This window comes from Prionailurus viverrinus, chromosome C2, assembly GCF_022837055.1.
Source record: "Prionailurus viverrinus isolate Anna chromosome C2, UM_Priviv_1.0, whole genome shotgun sequence".
Classification (NCBI taxonomy): Eukaryota; Metazoa; Chordata; class Mammalia; order Carnivora; family Felidae; genus Prionailurus; species Prionailurus viverrinus.
This window is the reverse complement of record NC_062569.1, coordinates 41023409-41036363: the sequence shown is the minus strand read 5'-3', so window position 1 is coordinate 41036363 and position 12955 is coordinate 41023409. Positions and strand designations below refer to the sequence as shown.

Below are 12955 nucleotides of genomic sequence, written 5' to 3'. Positions count from 1 at the left end.
GAAAAGTTGGCAAGTATTTTTTTCTAGTTTAATAAGGCATGTATTGTTGGAGTGTATGTGTTTTTCCTACAAGCCTGTGTGCATTGTTATATCGAGTATCTTCAGTACTTGTGATTATAACTTGTGCTCATCTTTTGCTAATTTGACTCAACAGCGCGTCCTGGAATGGCCTGTCTTACACATTTTCCCCTTTGTCTTAATTTTGTGTCTAATGAAAACTCTACTAAGGAATGAGCTTGGATTTATGTTTGACCAAAAAAAAAAAATTGGGCTGGAGTTGTTTCTTTGTGTGCACTATAAGCTTTGCTTGTTATGCATGTTGTCTATGAAGGACATTTCAGAATGTCAGCTTTTGATCAAGGGCTGCTAATTTTATTTACCTAAGAATACCTGAGAGAGTATGGGTGTGCAGGTCAACTTACCCAATGCTTCTCTTCATTTTAGACTTTACAAAGGGAAAAAGACTCCCCTACTCCGGAAACATTCCAAATGCTCAGCCCCCCAAAGGTGTTATTTTTATTTATTTTTATTTATTTTTGTTTGTTTAATTAATACTAGATATGGTATATTGCCTAGCAGTAAAGTTTCTTTAACAGTCTTTTTTCCAATTAGCATGGTAAAATGTTGGTATTCATTGGTTCTTAATTAGTGTATGTGTACGTATATTTTGTGTGCTGGGGATGGGCATCGTGTGATATTAAATTCTTAGTTCTTCAGGCTGATGTACATTTTATGGTTGACAGATGAGAAAGTTAAACCCAAATCTCTTTCACTGGTTTTTCTAGTTTTGTTTTTTAAAGGGAGAGAAGAAATAGGAGTAAGTATAAAGTATATCTTGATTAAAATGAGATCTGGGTACCCTTCATCATTATTTTTTTTTATTAATAACTAACTCTTTTACCATTAAAACAGGTACAAAAAGAAACAACCTTACCATGTTGGTTTTTGCCAAGTTTATTTCGTTTAAGGCAAGGATACGAGACTGATTTTCTTTAGCTGCCTTTAATGAACAAATAATTTCTGTGTTCAGTTTTTAAACATCAGGACAATAAGAGAATGAAATAGTCTGATGTAAAAATACTGACATTTGAAATCTTGTTTAAAAATGTGACATCTTCTTTGAAAGGGAAAGAAGCCAAAAGAGGTGCAATTCATTGCACTTGGTGTCTCAAAAATATTTCTGCTCTCAAACAGGAATTGTTTTTCCCCTGATGTCTACATCTAGGATCAATGAGAAAGGGACAAAAACAGTCATTCTTCCTCTTCTTTTTTTCAGTTGAGTGTCAGTGCTATCAATTAGTTTTGTGTGGTGCCTGAATTTATAATTAATAAAAGTTTTCTCTCTTTTATTTTAAATCATGCATGTTTTTATATGAGAAATAAAATGCATGTTCAGGAATGAGATATAAAAGTTGAAATTAATATCTCCTATATATTTTTCCTATGGTTAAGTTTATTTTCTTGTACTTTCCTCTAAGATTGTTAATACTGTTATTCTTTGGCACATAGGGTGTGTTTATGTACATTTCTAATAGACATGAATTTGGAAGACTTTTATCAACTGCTAATTACAATACTTCACATTATAACAATGACCTCTGGCAGATATTTGAAAATCCTGTGGTATGTACTTCATACTCAACTTCATTTATTTCTTATTTTCAGATGTAAATCAGTTGGGTTAATAACATGAAAATGTGATAAGAAGCTTTAAAAAGTTAAAGTTTAAAAAACAGTTTAAAAATGTAATCAATTGTAGCTTTCAAAAATAATATAATTTAGTATAATAATATTAATTATAATTAATAATCTGTTAATTATAATAATTTAATATAATAATAAATTTTTTAAAATGTTTTTTTATTTATTTTTGAGACAGAGAGAGACAGAGCATGAATGGGGGAGGGTCAGAGAGAGGGAGACACAGAATCTGAAACAGGCTCCAGGCTCCAAGCTGTCAGCACAGAGCCCGACGCGGGGCTCGAACTCACGGACCGCGAGATCGTGACCTGAGCCGAATCCAGACGCTTAACCGACTGAGCCACCCAGGCGCCCCAATAATAAATATTTTTAAAAGCTACAATTGATTATATTTCTTGACCGAGAATTTTTAAAATATAGACGTATATTACGCATGGGGAAAGGAATGATCAGTTTCTCTTAATATTTCTATTTTATATATTCAAAAGCATCATCAGATTTTTAATTGTAATTTCAGAAAAACTGTTTACAGGTAGCTCAAGAAGAGAATTCAAGGAGTTAGTTTGAGAAAATACATTTTATTTTATCTTACTTATTTTTTATAACAATTTTTTGAATGTACACCAAAGACAGCCAGAGAAAATTGCAGAGTAAGTAGATTCAGCATGTATAGAAAGTCTTAAATTGAGGAAACTATTTCCTTCTAAACTCTAAAATTATTTCTTATCTTAAAGATTTGAATCCTCAAGGAATTCATTCCTTTTTTGTCTTGCTGGAGCCTATTCTCTTCAGTCAAATTGGAACGCTTATTCCAGGGAAAATACTCTCTTTAGTATTCATCTCTGGAATGCTACTGTTTACAGCTTTCCCCTTGCCAATAGTAAAAGTTTTAAATTACAAAGACTCAATCCACCTGATCAGAATTGTCTTTTATTTCGTAGGAGTAGTTGACAGCCAGGAATAGTAAATTCAAAGTCTCTGAAGACTCTGTTGAATAGAAAAATAACATTTTTTGACATTTTTGTATTTTAAAGGTATTTTTGTTTCGTTTAAGCTACATATCTTCATCTTTCACAAGAGTGTAATTAAAAAGAGGCTTTTTAAGTGGTGAGGGTGGAATTACATATTTTACTTTGGCGCTGAGCCTCTTGGTTATTTTGAGGAATAGAATTATTATATTTGTTGGGTAATATTAGCTCCTGAAAAAATGTCCCAAATTATATCCTGAATTGTAGACATTTGTGTCAGGATTCATAACTTTGGAGAATATGAAATGAAAACATCAGAAGTAAGTAGGAACTGCTTTTCTTTCCATGGCTTTGTTTTGTTTTTGGTAGATTACCCTGATCAATACGCCTCATGAGGGATGTCCCATAGCAAAATATTCAACCATTGTCCTATTATCAGAACTTCTAAAAAATTAGTCAAGTAAGAGTTTGTTAAATGATATTTGAAAGGTGGTCTAAAATGAGACGTTAATGCCTTAATGTGAGATCTTAGGAATTTTTTTTTTAATTTCAAAAAATCGATAATGATGCATAAAAAATACTTAAAGATTCTGAAATGTTATAAATGATTTTTTTCTAATTTCCTCCATATTCTGAAATCAGAGAACTAATCAGTATTAAAGGGATTAATGAGATAATAGAGTAATTTGATTCTTACAATTATATACGAAGTATAAATGAAATTTATTTAAAGAATTTGAAGATAACTTTGGTTCTTTCATATGATCTACATATAAGCAGAGATGTGCAAAATCTAAGAATGGCATACACATTATCAGGGTTTCTCTGAAATATGGCTTAAAAGATGTATTTCAGACAAATATTTTTTGAAACATATTTTGATTGGAATTATTTTGAGTCTATACCTCAAGTCTTCCCTTCTGGTTCCCCATGTTTATACTTTGTAAAGAGAAAATTAAGAATTTTGTTAAACATGTCTAAATACAAGATTTTTTTTGATACAAAATGTCTCCACATTTTCATTTATACTCTCTAAATATGTGATTCTTAAATTAAACACTTGACTCAGGAAGAGAATTCCTTAGCTGATATTGACACAACTTGAGATACCTTAGTATGTGGTTTATCAAAGAAGAATCAGATTCCTGAGTTAGCATGAAGACAAGTTTTCTCTTAATGTATGGTTCTATTCCTTAATTTCAGTAACTAAAAGAAATGAAAATATTAGTAATCCATGATCATTCTTTGATACATAATAAAAACAGAAGTGAAGAGAGAAAATTTAAATACATTTTAAAATATCATAACTATTTTAGAGTAATTCACTCTCAAAGTCCTATATATATGAGTAAGACCCTAGTTGATTAATTTGCTTATTTTTACTAATATTTGTTAGGATTTTGTTCTTTACCATTAACTTTTAAGCCCATATTTACCTATCCCTGTGCTTATGCATGGAATACAGCATACAAATTTTAAAATCCTGAGGTCTAAAAATTCATAAATAAAAATTTCATGTTTCATAGAATGATGTGAACATATAGAGTCAGACAAAGTTTAACAAGCATAAACTGGTTTCTGAAAATTCCTTTTTTGTCCAATACACTAGTCATTTATAAATTGAGCAATTTCTAAAATGCATACACTTTATATTTTCTATTATTTATTAAAAGGTATTTGCTTTATTCTGTGCAATTGATTTTTTTTTTTGATAGGACTGGAAAGAAAAATATATAAACCGGGATTATTCAAAGATTTTCACTGAAAATATAGTTGAACAGGTTTGTATTAATAATTTCAATGATGTGTAGAGTACTTTTGCTATGTTTTCCAGAAGGGAAGAATATTAATGCAATATTGCTTTATCAGAGGTGTTGTGAAAGTGGAGAAGCCATCTTGTAGATAAAAATCATGTGGCTTAATTAACCTTAAGGATCATATACTTGTAAAAATATAGAACATGAAGATCAACCATAATTTTAAGATCATTCCCTGTTTTGGCCATACTTTCAAATGTTATAGCTGTCCCAAACCACTAAAAGTAAGGAATCTTTGGCAAATCTCTGAGGTAGCCCTCATTTAATAAAAGTGTATCTTTGCAAGAAATTGATCTTTAACAGTCTCTTCTCAAAGATGTCTTTTAAAAAATGAACTCTGTTTTAGGTTAGTGTTCCAAACTGTTGCTAATACCTTATTTCAGAGAACGTAAGGCATCTTTGATTCTGAGATGCTCTGTTATTTTGTGTACTGTAAGAAATGACCAGAATACTGCCAATTAAACTATGACATAACGTTTTCTAGTCATTTAGAATTTTTAATTTTATACATATTGGAAGAGCTATTTTAGACTTATCAAGGTATAGATGTTATCATATGTTGTAGGGCACTGTATGCATAATAATTTCCATTTCAATGGCAAATCATAGTGTACATTATTAAAAAAAATTTAAAGGGCAAGTCAACTCAAGTGCAACACCAGCTAAATGCACACATGTACATCCACACACACTGATATATACATACACACAAGGTGAAACTATGAAAATTTGATCAAGTATACATACACTGTAGCATTACAGCTACATCATAGTGGTTGCCTGGTCAAATGTGAGTCCAAGATATGTCTTGATTTTACAGATGTGAAAATGCAAAAAGAAAAAAGTATTAGCATTTAAAAAAAACTAACATTTGTAACAGTTATGTCAATAATATTGGGCAAACCTCTTAAAAAGGCATCTAAGTGAGATGAGTATTGAGTATTCCATCCAATTACTTTTGCAATCTATTTATTAGTTAAAAGACACAAAATATTATTCTCTTAATGATGATCCCTTGTTTTATAGCCTTGTCCCGATGTCTTTTGGTTTCCCATCTTTTCTGAAAAAGCCTGTGATGAATTGGTGGAAGAAATGGAGCATTATGGCCAGTGGTCTGGGGGGAAGCATCATGTGAGTTGTACTTTCACACAAAGAACTATAATGTGTATGTTGGATAGGAGGCGGGGGGTGGATATTTTGAGAATTTAGAGGAGATTTGTCTGTTTTGTCAGATATCTCTGACTTATGTACCTCAACGCAGGGGCTAGCCAAGGCTGTCAAGAGAACTCTGGTTACGTTTAATCTATCTGGCCTCAGTTTCTCATTTATGTATACAATTACACTGGATAGTTTCTAAAGGTCAGTGTCTCCAGGCTGGAATGGTAAGGAAATATATGCCTATTGTGTGCTATTAAGTCTTCTCCAAGGCCACTTTTTATTCTCTGCGTTTTCACAGTGAGCTGTAGTGAAAATACCAAGACAAAGTTTATCTGGTTCACTGCCAAAGCTTTTTCTTGTGTGTAAACGTTGGAAGAAGAAATCTGTTTGAACGCCATTGGTGTAATTCAGTACTGAATTTACATTCAGTGTCAAAGACTTGGCAGGAAGTATTACTGTTGGTGGTTCAATGTGTTTCTTTTCCTCTGAGAATTTGCACATGCCTGCTCCTTAACAATACCAAGGAATTCTAGAATTCTCTAATATTACTGCCTCTGCTCAACCTCATACCCCAGCTAGTTAGCCGAAGTTCAAAGTATGAGAAGGAACCTGAAGCCAGCAGGTTGTAGGATAATAAAAAGCAATCATGGAAGGACTTGAGGTGTCATAAAATTGAAGTGGGGAACATAGCAGGGAAGGCCTGTTTTCAGTGATAGGGGATCCAAAGAGCAGACTGGCAGAATCTTTATCCATCAAGTATCTAAGACTGCCTGAAGGGTTACTGTAAAATACTAATTTTTTTAGAGGGCATAGGAAGGCTTTGGAAATAAGTTTTATTTACTTGATAGTCAGACCTCAAATGCATATTAGTAAGTAAGAAAGGAGTCCATTGACTCTGCAATACTTTGCTTCATCATTGATACATTTGCAAAGCCATGTTATCTAAGTTATTTTGATAGTTTTGCAATTAAAGCAGATGGTACACCATAATTGAACAACTGTTATTTTTATTGTCTATTATGATCTTGTGGTTGAAAAAAATTCCAAGGTAATATAAATGTGAATTGCACGTGGACCACGCTTTATGACATCATTAATGCTGTTTCTAGGATAGCCGTATATCTGGTGGTTATGAAAATGTCCCAACTGATGATATCCACATGAAGCAAATTGATCTGGAGAATGTATGGCTTCATTTTATCCGGGAGTTTATTGCACCCGTTACACTGAAGGTCTTTGCAGGTTATTATACGAAGGTAGTTATGCTCCCATTCCTCCCGTCTACCTCCTACTAGTTTTTACACAAACGTGCTATTTTATATTTTTATTAATAAGCAAATCCATTGGTTTACTTTGCTTTTTTTAGGGGTTTGCACTATTGAATTTTGTAGTAAAATACTCCCCTGAAAGGCAACGCTCTCTTCGCCCTCATCATGACGCTTCTACATTTACCATCAACATTGCACTCAATAACGTGGGAGAAGATTTTCAAGTAATTATGGCTTTTATTTTTTTACATTTCTTAAAAGAAATATGTCATTACGATAAGGTTTTTGCCTTATTTTTTAAAAATTCTGCTCAGAGGGCATAATTTGAATTTTGCCACCGATTAGAAATTAAACAATAAGCTGATACATTTATTTGTTCCATCTCTTCTAGGGAGGCGGATGCAAATTTCTGAGGTACAACTGCTCTATTGAATCACCCAGAAAAGGCTGGAGCTTCATGCATCCAGGGAGACTCACACATTTGCATGAAGGACTTCCTGTTAAAAATGGAACGAGATACATTGCAGTGTCATTTATAGACCCCTAAGTTATTTACTTTTCATAGAAATGAATTTTTCTTTTGGAATGGATGAACATGTCTTTGGAGTTGTGCTTGAGAAGATGAAAGGAATATTTAAATAACTTCAACAGAACAACTTCACTTTGGGCCAAACGTTTGAAAAACTTTTTGTAAAAAATTGTTTGATATTTCATAATGTCTGCTCTGAGCCTTAAAACACAGATTGAAGAAGAAAAGAAAAAAAGTAAAAGCAAATATTTATTTCTATGCCTTTTGTCTCTGAGAATAATGGCAACTTTCTGATTTCGTGTTTCATTTGATCAGATACTCAGCTACAAATGTACAAGTGACAAGTGAGACTAATAATATTTTATTATTAAGAAAGCTCGGGAAGAATGTTATTTATCAACGTGTAGACAAAATGAATATAAATGAATATTGACAATTTTTGAATCATTGGAAAACTGGAGTTATAACTGAATTTGTATACAACTAATTGTGTAAGTACTTTTTTGATGACCTATGCAGGTACCTTTTCTAATAGTTACTGAAGGAATACAGAGAACAATAAATATCACACAATGTTTTTCCTCAAGACACTTAGTATAAAACACAATTGAGGTACAGAGCCAGTTGAAAACATTTCTGTTTATATTGTTAAACAGAGTTTTTTTGGTTACATTTATATTACAAATCCAGCCCTCTATTCCTTCAGAGGAATTTTCCAAGGTGGATTAATATTGAGTCGGTATTAGATTTAGGAAAGCTTTCACAGCTTTCCATTATTGAAAGTATATCAAGTATCAACCTAAGATCAGCAAGTGTCTTTAAGTCAAAACAGACTTTTGATTTTAATTCTAGAAAATAATGAGGAAAAGAAAATTTCATGAGATTAGTAGTAGCATTTTATGATTAAAAAAAAAACTTTGTTAAGTACTTGAATTTTATATCAGGAAAATAAAGTTGGTGAGCCTTTCTTCTTCTCCTCGCCCTTTGTCTCCCTCCTCATTCCTTTTTAGAGAGTTATTCACCTTTGTGTCTTCCCAGCCTAGTTCCCATTTTATCCTCCTTCTTACTTTTTTGATTACCTTTTCTTGATCCCATTTAAAAAAAATTCCCCAGCACAAAAAAATTTGTGTCTTGAGTTCTCACCATTTTTCTGAGTGCAGTTTAAATATACTTATTGTAGCTACTGTTTTTAATTTAAAGGTTAAACTTGAAAAAAAAAAGTTCTAAGTCATGGTGCCAAAATTCATTTTTCTAACACCATGTGTTAGAAACTTATGAAAAATAAAGTAATTTAAAATAAGTTTCTCTTGGTCTCTTTATTATTGGTGATTTATCTTTAGAAGAGAATATATGATGGGGTATCCAAATATCTGGATATAACAGGCTATGATTTTTCATTTTGCTTGGTACATTTACTGATATTATAATAACTTAATGAAAACTCTGCTTATTGAATTATGAATTGAATTGTAATTATCTTCAATCTGAAAATGATTAGAGATTGACGTAGTTATTTTACAAGTGACGAAATAGAGACAAAACATATATTCAATATATCTGTTCTCTGGTGTTTTTCAAGTGCCTACTATGGGCCACGAACTGTTCCAGGCACTGAGGAAATAAATAATATAAATATTATAATATTTAACCAAGATAATATAATAACCAAGATAATATAAATACTGGAAGATGGACCGAGGAAATAAGGCAGTTGGGTTCTACCTCTTTTCTTTGGTGACACTTAATACTCAAAGTAAATTCCAACAAAGTCCATCAACTTTGTTGAAGAGACATGTTAGTAATTCTTTCTGAATTACATTACTGTACTTCAGGGATAGTATTCTAAATATGTAACAACTGGTATGGATGCCAGCCAATCAGAGCAGATTCTGGTTACAAAAAACAGAATCTACCAGTGCAAACCAGCTTAATATCCCTTGTGATACACTTCAGAAGAAAGACATCTATGAGGTCCTGTTTCTTTTTAGTTGTTGTATACATGAACGGCAACTATAGTAACTTTTAATTTCGTGCCATGTTTTCAGAAATTGGACCAAGGCAGTCAACTGAGCATTTTCCATCTTCCCTCTTATCTCAGGTTTTATGAAATGATATGAAATGTACTTTTAAAAAGAACAATTCATAATCAGGGAAGGTGTGAAAAATTCTCCCAAGTAGGTCAGAAAATTTGAAAGATACAGGAAATAGGCAGGATTGGTTGGGTACGGAAAACTGTCACTTGAAGCACACTCAACTCTGGCAGCCACCAATCTGTTCTCTGTTTCTCTGAGTTCTTATTTTTATTTTTATTTTTTTATTTATTATTAAAAATTTTTTTTTAACATTTATTTATTTTTGAGACAGAGAGAGACAGAGCATGAACGGGGGAGGGTCAGAGAGAGGGAGACACAGAATCTGAAACAGGCTCCAGGCTCTGAGCTGTCAGCACAGAGCCCGACGCGGGGCTGGAACTCACAGACCGCGAGATCATGACCTGAGCCGAAGTCGGCCGCTCAACCGACTGAGCCACCCAGGCGCCCCTCTGAGTTCTTATTTTTAAATTGCACATGTAAGTGATATCATACAGTGTTTCAATTTCTCTGACTTATTTCACTTACCATAATGCCCTCAGGGTCCTTCCATGTTATCACAAATGGTAATATTTACTTCTTTTTTAAGATTGAATAATATCGCATTGTATACATATCCCATTTTCTTTATCCATTCATCCACTAGTGAACACTTAGGTTGTTTCCGTGTCTTGGGTTTTATAAATCCTGCTGCTGCAGTGAACACAAGGGTGCAGATTGCTTTTTGAGATAATGATTTTATCTCAAATAAGATAGACTCCAAGAAGTGGGATTGCTAGATCATATCACTGCTCTTTTTACTTTTTGTGGAACTGAAATCTTTTGCTGTAGATATATATTTGTGTATTAATTGTTTAATAGAAAGAAACAGTAGAAAGAAAAGGGGAGAATTCTCATAACTGATTTAATTTGAATAAATGGAAGTATATTGATATCAATAGTAATTATTTGTGTTTACAGGTGTGAGTGTGTGTGTGTGTGTGTGTGTGTGTAACATATATTCCCAAAAAGCTTTAAATGCTCATCATAATGGCTTTTTTTCCCCTAATTCTTCATGTGCATAGGAATCAATGTGAATATTTTCACTTAATACAGATACTTTAGTAGTAGTCCAGTATATTAATTTTCTTGATTCTGCTTCATTTTTGAAAAGCACTAATAATTTACTTGTGTTGGTAACTTACCTGAGAGATCAAATTACCTGTTTACAGAATAAAAGTATGGAAAACAATTAACATACGAATTGAGTCCATTCTGTCCATCCTGATGACAGAATCTGTATATTCCTTCACTCCTCTGTTTTCTTGTCTGTCATCTGCACTTATTAATTTCTCTGCTCGCTAAGTCCCCCTTGTATGACATTTTAGGGGTCTGTCATTCATTTGGAATATGGCATGGCCTATTCAACAGATCTCTTCAAGTTGCAGGAAAGCCAAATACAATTTTTAGTCACAGTTGAGAGTCAGTCTCTGCAAATAGCTCTCTTTGACTAGATGTCAACTACTTTGGAAAATTAAAGTCTTGGAGGCTTCATGAAAGCACCCTTTGTCAAACAGCACCGTTTATCTGTGGACTTTCAGAATAGCAAGCTACATGCTTTTTTTAGAATAGCTCTTTAATAAGAAAAGGCCCTTGGGGAAAAGAAGAGGAAAAATGTATAAAACTCTTTAATAACACAATGGGTTTTGCATTAAAATTTGAAGACATACATTAAGAAATAAGTAGTGAAAAGAGTAGAAAACTACATGGAGACATGCTTTTAAAATGCAACATAGCTAACTTATTCTAATAAAAGGAATTAGAACAATTGGAAAGATGAGATGTACGAGGGATGTATATACTTTATAAATCTTAACTCTTACAGCTTTTTTTTTAATTTTAAGAATTAAATTATATATATATATATATTTTTTTAATGTTTATTTATTTTGGGGACAGAGAGAGACAGAGCATGAACGGGGGAGGAGCAGAGAGAGAGGGAGACACAGAATCGGAAACAGGCTCCAGGCTCTGAGCCATCAGCCCAGAGCCCGACGCGGGGCTCGAACTCACGGACCGCGAGATCGTGACCTGGCTGAAGTCGGACGCTTAACCGACTGCGCCACCCAGGCGCCCCTAAATTATATTTTTGTATCATTGTTAACATATTAAAATAGAATATACTCGTGAAAAGTAACGTCTTTGCTGATTTTTGAGGTGGTGGTGTTTGTTTTTTTAATAAATCAGCTAACTGATTATTTTGGCCTGCTTTTGTGTCTCTACTGAAAAATGGTTGACTAAGAAATCAGATTCCTTATAATCTTTTCAAAATAGAAAGGAATTTTTGCCTATTTAATGATGCAAAACACAGAAGTAATCAACTTAAAGAAGTTTCAACAAATGAAATGGAGAGATCACGAACGCCATAAGTATCATAAAGAATATACTGTTTCTTTCAAATTATCCTCACTCCAAAGTAAATACAGTTGACTCTTGAACAATGCAGGGGTTAGGGATGCCAAGACCACCCTCCAACCCCCATTCTCCACACAGTGGAAAATCCCCGTATAACGTTTGACTCCCCTAAGAATTTACTAATAACGTATTGTTGATTGGAAGCCTTATAGTCTAACACATGCTTTTTAAAATGTTATATGTATTATATACTGTATCCTTATAATTAAACTAGAGAAAATGAGAGAAAATGTTATTAAGAGAATCATAAGGAAAAGAAAATACATTTACAGCACTGTACTGTATGTAAAAAATACCTCACATATAAGTGACCACGTGCAGTTCAAACCCATGTTGTTCAAGGGTCAACTATATTAGATTACCAAAAAAAAAATTAAGAGATGGAAGAGGAGAAAAAATTTCATGAAGCTTTGATGAGGAATGAATTTCTTTGTGCTTAATTATAAAATAATTTAAAAAATACTTTTAAGCGACATTTTTCTTAACACTGATTTAAGTTCGGTAACTTTTCTTTTAAAAATGCAATGTGAAATGGTAGAATCCTTAAAGAAATCACATCGTGATATTTAATTCTTCATCTTCACAGAATTTTGTGTTTGAAAAAGCTCAATAACTTCCAAGTGAGAAACGGACAAATTAAAGTGTGATTTTCTCTTGATGAGCATAAATGATTAGATGATTGATTAATTGAAGATATATGCATATTTAAAATGAGATTATCCTATTAAACTTTGCTTCATTAAATTATTTTCATCTGTATTCACATAGTTTATGTATTTTATAAATCTCGCCAAATTGTGACATCACAGCCCCATCTTGTGGTCAATGTAGGTAACTAATAGGGTCTAAATTTTAAGCAAAAAAGCAGGAAGTTTTTTTTTTTTTAATTTTTTTTTTTCAACGTTTATTTTTGGGACAGAGAGAGACAGAGCATGAACGGGGGAGGGGCAGAGAGAGAGGGAGACACAGA

General features: G+C 32.8%; 1 protein-coding gene across 2 annotated transcripts in view; it reads left to right on the top strand.

Moving 5' to 3' along the window:
* Nucleotides 1-8741, top strand: part of PLOD2 (procollagen-lysine,2-oxoglutarate 5-dioxygenase 2) — a 101733-nt gene extending 92992 nt beyond the window's left edge. Inside the window, exons 14-20 of one of the 2 annotated variants that reach the window (XM_047875968.1) lie at nt 445-507; nt 1510-1623; nt 4385-4450; nt 5513-5617; nt 6754-6900; nt 7011-7136; nt 7304-8741. In XM_047875968.1, coding sequence (XP_047731924.1) covers nt 445-507; nt 1510-1623; nt 4385-4450; nt 5513-5617; nt 6754-6900; nt 7011-7136; nt 7304-7459 — 777 coding nt within the window. In that variant the 3' untranslated portion in view covers nt 7460-8741. The remainder of the gene's footprint in view (nt 1-444; nt 508-1509; nt 1624-4384; nt 4451-5512; nt 5618-6753; nt 6901-7010; nt 7137-7303) is intronic. The other variant, XM_047875969.1, reaches the window with a different exon arrangement.
* Nucleotides 8742-12955: the final 4214 nt, after the last annotated feature.